The sequence below is a fragment of the Xylocopa sonorina genome, chromosome 12, assembly GCF_050948175.1.
Source record: "Xylocopa sonorina isolate GNS202 chromosome 12, iyXylSono1_principal, whole genome shotgun sequence".
NCBI lineage: Eukaryota > Metazoa > Arthropoda > Insecta > Hymenoptera > Apidae > Xylocopa > Xylocopa sonorina.
Window position 1 is genome coordinate 9,940,368 of NC_135204.1, and position 11,535 is coordinate 9,951,902.

The following is an 11,535-nucleotide window of genomic DNA, read 5'->3' on the forward strand; positions in this document are numbered from 1 at the left end:
ACACGGAGGACCGATAACGGCAGGTGAAAATTCGTGACAACGAAAGAATATCCGATAGATAGCGGGCGGGGAGGCGACGTGACGCGTGCAAACGTATCGCACGGGAACAGCTGTTCCCTCGCGAACTACACAGGTATGCATGCACGTACGTGCGAGTCCTTTCCTTCTCTTTTCCAGCGCGCGCGAGCTACCCGGCTCGCTCTGGCCGTTGGTGGATCCGTTAGCACGTTCCAGCTGGATCAAAGGTGGCCGATGGTGGCCAGGTCGCATGGTTGCGTGGCCCGCGATGCGCCATTGCAAACGACGGGACCGGGTATCGTGGGCTAACGCGAGTCACGACGTTTCGTGTGTATCGAATTTAATATCGACGAGACGTGGGTCATGGTTTTTGGCTATCGTGAAATTATTTGGTTCGGGCTGATGTAACGAATGACAGATGTTAAATTGTAACGCGTATTATAAGGTAATTCCTGCCTTTATTTTGCGCAGCGGACGTTTCTTTTTTTTGCGCGCGATACAACCGCCGATTCAATGGTTTCGTAAATAACACACGTTATTCGAGACAATTAGTTAAAGCGAGATCAGCATCGTGTCACGTTGGAAATTGTTTGAAATCTGTTCCATGCAGGTCTGTTGTTTGACAGTAATTAAAGCGACAATTTTCCTACCGTTGCAATATGGGTTCGATTTCGATTCCCGCTCTCAGAGAAGAATCAGTCCGACGAAATGCTAAATCACTCCCTTCTACGCGCACGGATGCGCGTATGAGTTTGCATAAAAAGTCTGAATATCCGCCATTGTCATCATAGACATTTGCTATAACTGCAGACGGGTAAATATTGTGAAACAAGCGAGGAGAAACGTTTACCGCCGGATGGTAGGAAAAAACGAGGGGTAGGAAGGTTGAAAAAGCGTCGCGAGTAAAAGTGCGATTCATCAAAATCAGAAAAAACCACCGCCACAGCCAAGACGCGCGTTTACACTCTCGTGGCACCGTGCAGGTACTTCGTTATTTTTCGAGAGATCACCCGGTCGGTTTCTTTTTTCTTCGTTCGCGTCTGGCGATGAGTTTGCTTCATTAGCTTCGTACATATAAATCCCAGCGGAAGACGATGAAAGAGAAACGAGGGTTGGAGGGCGACGGAGGGGAAGAGCAAAGGTCGGAAGACGAAGAAACTGACGAGGGGTTAAGGATAATGAAAAACGGGGACTGGCACAAAAGACGGATTTCACGGTGTCTGGAACTGTACGATCGGTGGAAACGTCTAAACGCATTCTGTTTTCGCGGCCACGCCCCACAACTTTCGCCGAGTAAAACGTCCGCAGGGATGTGGCAGTGAAAAATGTATCCGAGGACCTCACCTCGAACGAATTAACCTCTTGCGCTCGAACGACGACTCTCGCACGTCACGATGTTTCATGTGATGGCAACACGAGAGGCGACAGACTCTGTTTATACCGATTTTCGTTATCTCCAAGTTGGTAGATGCGAAGTATTGGTTCGAGAATAGGTCCCTTACGCTGTTTGTGTCTTTGATCGAAAAGTGACATTCTGACGTCATTTTTTCGACGACTGTAGTCCTGAATACGACGTGTCCAGCGTTAGTACAGTTTCGACGATCGTTGTGAACACACGTATAGCCAAATTTTAAAGTTTTAACGCGAGTTTGAGTTTGAATTGATCAGAAACTTATCTATCCACGATGAAATTGGTGGTAGTGCATCAGTGTAAACAGTGATAATGATAGTGACGTAGTATCAGGTGTGAGAAATAGAAAAATTGAAGTAACAGACAGTGAATCTGCAAGTAGCAGCGATGACCCACAAGATCCTGGCAATTTGGAATTAAGTGTATTGCAAAATTTTGTAACACTTTCGTATGTTAATTTTTATATAACATACACTTTCTTGAAAGTACTCGATGACCCACCCTTTCCAATATATAGATGTTCTGACCTGTCCTAATATCCCAGCGTCTAAGGCACTAGCAGGCCCAGGACGAATCGTTCTTCCCCTCTCTTTTCCTTCCTCCTTTCTTCCTCCATCTTTACAGCAACCAAAGCAACGCCGCTTCATATTTATATAAAACACTTACCAGAACATTCCGAGTTGCCAGGATCTTGTGGGTCATCGCTGCTACTTCCGGATTCACTGTCTATTACACTAATTTTTCTATTTCTCACACCCGATACGTCATTACTGTTTAAACTTGCTCGAAATGAAAAACGAGTGGTGGAAAATTTCGCGATACGTGTGCTCGCTACGACCGTCGAAATTGTACTAACGATAGACACATCGTATTCAGGACTACAGTCGTAGGGGAATTTTACGTCACAATGTCACTTTCCAACCGAAGACATAAACAGCCCAAGGGGCTTATTCACGAACCAATACTTCGCGTCTATCAACTGGAGATAACGAAATTCAGCGTAAATACAGCCGCTCGAGTTTGCCACGCGAAACATCGCGGCGAGTAAGAGTCGCCATTCGAGCGCAAAGGGTTAAACGCGAAGATGCGGCAAAGTTAAGCGGCAGAGCACGTATTCGACGCGTAAGGAGATTTAGACCGCTCCAGTCAGACGGTGCGATGCTGCTATTATTCGAACGGCCGTTAAAGAGGAAACGCGGAGGCGATGGCGAACGCTGAGTGCGAGCAGCTTCGTCATTTGTAGCGGCTGGTTATAATAACTTCCGGGAAGATTATTAGAATCTCGTTTTTCTTTCGGTCTTAATTAAAGTTTCACGCGTGCACGTACCGCGCAGGCTTTCAGTTTCCGCGCGATGGGCTTCCCGGGAAACGGTGAATGAGCGGATTTATGATAACATCGTTGGGCTCGGTTAAGTTCTTTCGCCGCGGATAAATGAGCCATCCGTCAAAGGACGGAAAGAATTCAAAGATACGGGCTCGTTATTTCACAGTGGAGCCTCTTGTAAAGTCATCCGAAAGAGCTATTCGGTAGCATTGTCCCTGGCTCGCGCCCGCGGGACGAAGCCCGGCTAAATTAATTATTTTCTCGTACTAGCTCCTTTCACAAAAACCCGTACATCAAAATCCGCGGTGGCGCGTGCGAGAATGAGAAATATTCGCCTCACGCACCGCGCACCGGCGCTGGAACGTCGAAATTCCGCCAAGTATCTCGAACAGTAATAATCGCGAGAGAGCCTACTTTGCGAAACGAGTGTATGCCTATGTCGTTAGAGAGAATTTTGGGAGACCGCGAGTTTCGTTATGAAACGTAGAATCGCTCGACATCGCGTTGGACAACGACCGAGCGTCACTTATGAAATTACTCTTACGTTTGTGTAACAGAGGCGTGTTCAAATATTAATTTTTCGTCGTCATAGTGAAATCGACAACAAAGGCCGAGCATTTGTAATCGTAGCGACGTTTTAGCAAATGAGATCGGCGGTGGACGGGGCGGTAAGGGGGACGGAAGAGATTCGCGGGGGAGGCAGGAGAAAACTGACGGTTAATGCGACGACGAGTTCGCTGTCTCGATTAGTGCCGGCCATTATGAACGGGACGCCCCGGCACGGGTTGAAAGGAAGAAAGAGGAATGGAGGGTTGAGCCGCGCCGGGTGAAAATCAGTTTAAGCCGGCGAGGAGAATGCGAGGCTCGTGGCGGCGCGAAGAGAGGACAGAATAATGGATGATAGGCCCGTAGTGTCACGAGCAGCATGCCGAAACCGCGACGTCCACACACTCGCCATGGTGTTAATCAAACGGCGTATGAGGTAACCCGGTGGAAGGGCAGGACGGTTGGTGGAAGCTGACTCTCTGAAAAGCTCGTCGCTCGCAAAGGGACGCGTGCATATAGACGGCACTTTGCTTAACTTGCTCGGACTATTTTGCCCGTCCGCGCCTTGTTTCATCCTGTGACGCGAGCTTGGTTGCTAACACGAGATTAAACGAGGCCAGATGCTTCGAGGACCGATCGTGCCTATTTTCATTCGAATCCCTGAATTCGAAGTGCGACGCGAAACGTTTCGATACAATACGGGACAGAGGGATACGGGACGAGGGCTTGGGTAGAGAGCGCCATTCGAGACCAGCCACGCCTCTGTCCCCCTTTCTCGCTGGCACGTTCATCGTTACTGCGTACATCCAACTGGAAACGATCTCGCGATACACGTCTCCGCGATGCTTGATCGATATATTTCAACGAATCCATGCATCAACCCCGGTTTCAGACGACTCGCGCTGAAATCACGTCCCGGATCCGTGATGGTCCGATTCTAAAAGACGCTCCCGGCTCGACAGGCGGTTCTGTACGCGTGGTACACTGTATCTCCTTCAACAGGCCGTCCATCAACGCGTTAAGAGACAGCATACGCGCTGGGACACGACGGGGATCGTTCCCTGCGGATATATATGAGACGGAGGGATAGAGAACTGTTTACTGGCTGAACCCTGCGAGCCCCCAGGCCCTCTAATTCGGAGACCCGATCATCTGTAATCCTCGATCACCGTTCTCCCGAATTCGAGACTCGATTATCACACGCGAGATATTATGCTAGTCCTCGCTGACAGGTCTCCGTCGGTACTCCATCAAACCGCGAAACGGATTGATGGAGTTCTCGTTGCTAGACCGATCTCTCGTCTCTGTTCCTCTATCGCGCAGTATGGCACGCGGTTAAAAGATCCCCCGATGGAACGCGATTATCGATTCGATCACGATCGTCACCTATCGTAACGTCCTCGTGGATACGGTGAAAATCGTCCTTTATTGGCTCGCGCCCCGTCTGGGTGGTTGGAGGAACGGAGATCGCAGGTTATTACAATGTCGATACGATTAATTACTTTTCTCATCCGCAGGCTCCTCGATGCATCCCATTCGAAGTTTTCCAGGCGAGCAAAATAAACGCGCAGCCTGTTCTGACGCGTGACAACAACCTGACCTCGTTCGAAAATCTCCTTCCAGCCGGACCGATGTAACCGGAGGGTGCACAGCGTCGTTCTTTGTTCCGTCGACGAAAAAAAAAGCTAGCGAACGGGGAGGAGGAACGTATCGAATAAAAACATGAGGAACAGTGAATGAAAGGACTGCGAGGCTCGAAGCCGTTTGACGAGCGCGTCGGCGTTGTTGATGAGAGACCAATAGACGATGAAACGCGAGCGTCGGGACGCGGCGTTCCAGAAAATTTCCGCGACACCGGTTCCACGGTTAACTTCACGAGTGGCGTTTTATCAGGATGTTTTGCAGCTCTCCGCCCAGGGCACGGAGAAGAAACGTGAACGGGGGATGAAGGGGGTGGCGGGCTCTCGCGCGCTAGACGAGCCAGCGAGGGTCGAGATAAAGCGGAGGATACAATTACTTAGGTACCGTAAAAAGTAAAAGAAAGCCGTTCCATCGTGACTCTAATTTCGAAATATCATTTTATGCATCTTCAACCGTGGATAGCCCGGAGAAAGAACTTGTTTCCCTTTCCACGCTCCCGTGTTCCGCGCGTTTTCCGCAAAATTAATGCCCGATGTTGCGTCGAGCGTAACTCGCGTATCGCTGCGCCGGCAGGGTAGCCAATTGCCTCGAAGTAACCCCGTGTTTTACGCTTCTAATTAATTAGCCGGCACGGCGTTCTCGCGAGGACGAATGTATGACCGTGTTCCGGAGATTATTTCGTTCGCTGGGTCAGCGAATTTCTAGGGAAATGTACTAGCGAAGACGAGCGCGAATATATAACGTTGGGAACGGTCTACTTGCTTCGATATATTCCAGCCAACGCGAACCTGGTCTATCCTGGCACGTTTTGTTCGTGCCCGTGGCAGGGTTATTCCCATCGCTGCTTCGAAATACGGGAACTACTTGTAAAGTAACATTAAACCGGTTAGAACAACGAAAAGGAACTCGAGATGTATGAGCGAACTTATACCCGGATTCATTAAGGGAAATTTGAAAATATGACACAGTGCTTGCCTCGAAATACGCCTAGCACAAGAACCTGCTGCACGAAGAGTCATCGTTTCATCCTGTTCGCCTGCAGTCTGTCGGACTATCGCGTCGATTTTTCCGATTTCTCCCGATTTTCACGATCAAATTTCGTCCACCTTGAATCAGTTCGCGAGATATGCAGAAGGAAAAACCAGCGGAATGAAAACCAGTGACACGCGAAACACTCTCGATCGTTGCGGCTCGTCGTAATGACCTGATTATTGTTTCACGTGTATTGGTTTTCAATCCCAACGGGCCGGTGCATCGGCGCGGGTTTGCCAGAAATAATCCGACAACGTGTCCAGCGAACGCGTTCCCATCGTTCTGGCTGTTATTATTTTCTTTTTGCCCGATAATCTTTCTGCTAATAGAACCTCCCGCATCGCTACTCGATTTCCGCGATTTCGCAAACCTGAAATCGGCACCGAATTTTATGTGCTCGCGTAAAATGTACACAGCCGCGTTAGAAATTGCCTCGCTCACGCAGGAACGACTCGTTTGGCCAGTACTCGTGATACGTCAATGTTTGCGCGATCACCACGCGAAGCATGGATCAAACACTGAATGCGAGCTTGACAAACGTGCGACAAGTCGTTTCGTCGGCGATCCGCTATCAACATATTTCACGTTAATTCAAGCAACGTTGATGATTTCCAATCGATCCCAGTCGTTACTCGTCCCTTTTCAATATCGAATCGAACGTTTCAAGTCCCGAACTACGTCGATCGTTACGAATCGAGCACAGGCCACGATAAGCAGCAACGCTTATGGGTTATCGGCGCGCGTTATTAAATCATTTCTATTAGAGTCGTTCGAAACGCAGGAAAAGAATTACGTCTCGATAACCAGATCGGTCGCCAGCATCCCATCGGCGGTATTATCGGGCGGATAATGCGGTGCGCGATACGGACGAGAGCGATTATAAAAATCGGTAGCCGGTTTATCGAGTGCGCGTGGATGAATCGTAGAGTTGTTCCGGGGTAGGAATCGCGGCGATCTGACCCCATTGTCGCGTGATAATGAAGCCGCGACGAGTGCCGCGCGCTTATCGACGGGAGAGCGGTCAGGTTATCTGGCCGCTGTTGAAGCTCGGCTTCGATAAGCAGCGATCGGGATTTACACGAACAGCGGTCAGAGCGGAGCTAATTTGTTACAGGACCGCTCAACTCCGCCCACCACTTAATCGGTCTCCGACGACCGAGACAGCTGTCGCGAATTAATTTGCCCCGCAGGTGTCAAGCGCAGCCACCACCCCTCGTGTTCCCGTGTCAATACGGACGGATGGGTGTCTCCTGGGACGGATCGCGCGTACGTCTTTCACGCGCGATAGGGTAATCGTTCGACCCCCGTTTCAGAATATTTTCTCTAATCTACCGTAAGGATGAATGGCTACGATGAATGCCTCTCTGTTGCATCGCGTTCGCAATTGTGTGTATAATAATGGTAAACTTTAGGGGGTGATTTAGTGTCTGGTGGATTCACAGAGAGATCGATCAGCTTTAACGTTCGTGCCCGTAGAGGAACACCGTTGGGAGTCGATTGATCGTTTCCACGGCTCGAGAGTGATTCAGGTTCCGCGATTCGCGGTCCACTCGAAAATTCGACTCTGTTTCGAGGGAGCTGGAGAGCGGAGGGTTTCCGTTTGAAGGAGGGCGCGAGGATCCGGCTGGAGTGGGTCGGATACGGCAAGAAAAGAGAATCTCACCGGCGCTCTCTCGAGTGCCCGTTGATGCTCGCACACCGGGGCTAAACGCTCCGCGAACAATACGCGGATTGTTAATAATTGAACAATGAACGGTCGCGCTATAGGCAATCAGGGGACGGTCGTTAATTTCAAACTGCGCGCGACACTCTAACGAGCTCGTCAAGATCGCTTTGTTAAAACGTAACTTATATTCGTTAGGAGTTGAGTAATTAATTTCATACAGTGCGACGAACAATGGCTCGTCGAGCGTTCGGAATTCCTGTCGCTCCGATATTGTTTACCGTCGCGCGAAACTGTGCCAACGTTATTTGCCGCGTGCCGCGTTCTCCTTTTCCTTGCACGCGCGCGACGAATAATTGCCCTCGCGATTAATTTCCCCCGTTCGACGGACACCTTCTACGGACGCGCTCGTCTTCTTTAAACGCGGCACGATCCGCGATTCTGAGATATCGAAATCAAGAGGCAACGTCCATCGTTTCCGAGGGAAAAACGGAGCAACGACTTGCGTACGCGCGGTAAATTGTCAGCGCTGGCGGAAACGCTCGGTGAAAGGGCAATACGCGCGTAAATTTCACCGGCGCCCTGGCAAGCTCAGATTCCGGCGGGACCCGTAATGCTTGCGGTCGCGGAGGAATGCACGGAGAAACCCTTGGAGCACCGTTTACAACGATCTCTCGCAATTACCATCGCGTTGGCCGTTGTTCCCTCGGGTAGATCAGTCGGCTGACACGCGTTTCGCTTCGGTAATTCCCTCGAACCGTTTCGTATGCCGAAGAATGTCATTAAAGGCGGCTGCCCAAGCGCCAGCCATCGGGAATATCTTAGGAATCTCCTTGATCAATTCCTCCCCTGACTGTAAAGGCATTTCGTGGGAATCGAGAAAAAATTAAAATATCCTTTGCTGGCGTTCAGAAAAAAAAAAAAAAAACCGGACCCCCTCAGTCGAGGGCATTCCCTTCGAGCTCCTGGCGAGCACTGTAAAGTATGCCAGCTAAAATCGATGCATATTTTTGAAAAATGTAAAACAATACAGACGCAATGGACGCGCGCAACTTTTGCTCTCTTCTATCTTCGTTCTGAATGAAAGATGGATGTCCAGTCCCGTTGTGTCAATATTAATACACGGCGGGCGGGTGGTTCGCGCTGCACTCGGATAAAATAACACGGAAGTGCAGAATGTAAACTGAAATTTCGTAATGCATGGAGCGGCGTACATAAATCTTCGACGTCCGTAGATAAATTATGCCGGGGCGCATCGAGGAAGGCGGACGTCTTGCGTACCAGCGACGTACCTTTGGCCGCGTACCAAAAGTGCGCTGCATTTTCGAGTGCCCGGCAAATATCGTGTCGCGAGCCGCAATTCATACGTCCGCGAGCAACTATTCAAATTACACCGGCAATCGGAGTAATTAATCCAGGCATTACGGTGAGTCAAGAACCGTGGTTAGCCGCGGAACACCTTTTTCACCCCCTGTCGTTTTTCATCCCTCATTACTCCTCTCCCCCCCTCACGTTTTCGTGGATCTACGAGTCGTTTCGGCGTGAAAGTTGTCCCAACGGACCGGGACGAAATAAATGCCGGAGGCGGGTCCAAATATTGGCAGAAGCCAATTGTTTATTCAAGCACGGGGGCGGCTCTCCATAACTTGTTCGCACCCGGCGTCTATTTGTCCAATTAAGAGAAAGGGGCATTCGACGAGGCGCGCGATATTCGCAGGCGGCTCGAAACGCTCAACGACACAGTAATTTCCTAATTGTTTTCGCTAAGTATATTAGCGCCGACGGACTTGAACCGTGGCTCGGCTCAACGGCGAAACTTCCCCTATTTACGAGTCGTTCCGCGCGGTCCTCGTAAAATTTCGACGTCGTAAAGGGAAAAAAATTTAATTATGTATTTCGTTTCCACCGCGAAATCTCTAGCGGTGAACTAGAACGTGCTTTATCGCGTCGCCGCGATCAACGCGGCCAGGCTGAGGGGAAAATAAACGGTGCGCCGCTTTTTGCGCGCCCCGTCCGCGGAGTTCGAGCTGGCCAATTTTCGCGCTGACGATCGTTCGCCCCCGAACGGTATCATTTAACGATGTAATCCGTGACGATTAATTGCCTACAGGATTCTCAACGATCGGTTCATCCGTTTTGCAAATTTATAATCCTTCTTACGCGTTATCGATGTTGCGTCGCACAGTGCGCTTGGCGTATTTTTTAACGCGTCACATTTTCATTTCTCTTCTATCCTCTCTAAGTGGATGGTACGCTCGTACTTGTTCGACGAGTGGAAAGAAGTTGGCGCTGTTTCTTAACGCCTGTCGCGAAACAGGGGGCGAAAAAGTTTGGAGACAAATAGCGTTCGCCGCCAGTGCGAAGTGTGATTACGTGTTGCATCGAACGATTTAACTGTTCGCGCGATCCACGAACCAGTAAAATGTAAAACAAGCTCCGACACTTTGACGCATCCTCGCGTTGCACCCTCGACTGAATATCGAGGGACGCTGGCACGGAACTCTCCTTTGAGATCCTCCCGATTGTGCCCGCTCCTTTGTCCGCTGCTACGAGCATTTAACACTTAACGTGGCTACGTTTTCGTTCACGCGCGCATCCGCCTCTCGCGTCCGAAACCGATTTTCCATCGTTTCGCGAAAAATTCACCGATTTCCATCGAATCGAGGGTTGATTGCTTCCGAAAAAACACGGCTGGCGAAAAAGCGCGCGCTAGCTCAGCGTGGTTTCAGGCCTGGCTTCGTCTGTCAGTAGCGCGGAGATTCGCAAACCGGGAAAAAATAACTTATCCGACAAATGGATAGGCGATTCATAGCGATCCGTTGATTGAAAATTTTTAGCCGACTACCGTTTCGCAGCCAGACCTTGTACCGTATTAAGCGAATTCAGCTGCGTCAAAGCAAAATGCGACGAGGGAGCGGAGGAGGAATCGTTCGACCATAGTCGCGGCCTTCTGATCTCTCGATACTCGACGTTCTTTCGGATCGACTCCGAATCGTACGTAGCCTGGTCGAAACGCGACGTGGCTCCACTTGTAACTCCAATTTTTTCCCCTTACGAGTTCTGACTCATTTAACGGAGATAAGCTGTCCCAGTAACCCTTGATACAGTCCACTTGTACACCGATAAAACTGTTCGAAAGATCGAAACCAGAGCGACTAACCGAATATATCGAACGTTCCGTTCGAAAAAGGCCACTTACCGATAGACGTAGACAGCGAAGACCGCTGGAACGGAACGGCGACGCACACCAGCATAATTCCACTTTGACACTGGACGAGTCACTAGCACGCGCGAACACCAAGATCAATCGTCCCCCGGATAGCGCGACCAGCCATATCGCTGTCTCCGTTCTAATAACGATCGATCAGTTCGATCGGCATGATTGGGCACACGGTTAGAGTCGCAGCGCGGTAACCCGCCCGTTGGTGTACGGCCGGATTCGGATCGATTTAACGAGCCAGTCGTACGTTAACCACGGCGCCGTGCCGTGCAGGAACACTCGACGCCAGAGCGTCAAGCATCGTCTACTCTCGCCGGAGGCCAAACGTTCGCGCGCGCCTCCGCGCGCGTATTTTCATCGCACACGCGGTCCGCGTCGATCCTCTCTGCCCGCCGCCTAGGTGTTCGCCGCAGTTCGCCACCCGCTGGATGCCCCGCTCCGCCTTCCTTCCGGTTCTACGCGCGGTCGAACCACGCGGAGGCCACCGAGGACTTCCGACGCATCAATTGTTCGCCGTTCCCACAAAAGCTGAACGCTGCCTGCCAAGCCAGCTATCCCCCCGACACCCTTGCTCTTTCCAGTCGGAAGATTCGTCGAATTCCTGAGATGATTGCCGCCGGGGATCTCGCGGCTGCTGCTTCCCAGCTCCTGCGCGAGATAAAGAATTCGATGATTCCGGT

At 50.6% G+C, this 11,535-nt stretch overlaps 1 protein-coding gene across 1 annotated transcript in view; it reads right to left on the reverse strand.

The window, feature by feature from the left end:
- LOC143429939 (uncharacterized) overlaps positions 1-11,233 on the reverse strand; it is a 69,475-nt gene extending 58,242 nt beyond the window's left edge. Inside the window, exon 1 of the mRNA XM_076905806.1 lies at positions 10,835-11,233. Coding sequence (XP_076761921.1) covers positions 10,835-10,889 — 55 coding nt within the window. The 5' untranslated portion in view covers positions 10,890-11,233. The remainder of the gene's footprint in view (positions 1-10,834) is intronic.
- Positions 11,234-11,535: the final 302 nt, after the last annotated feature.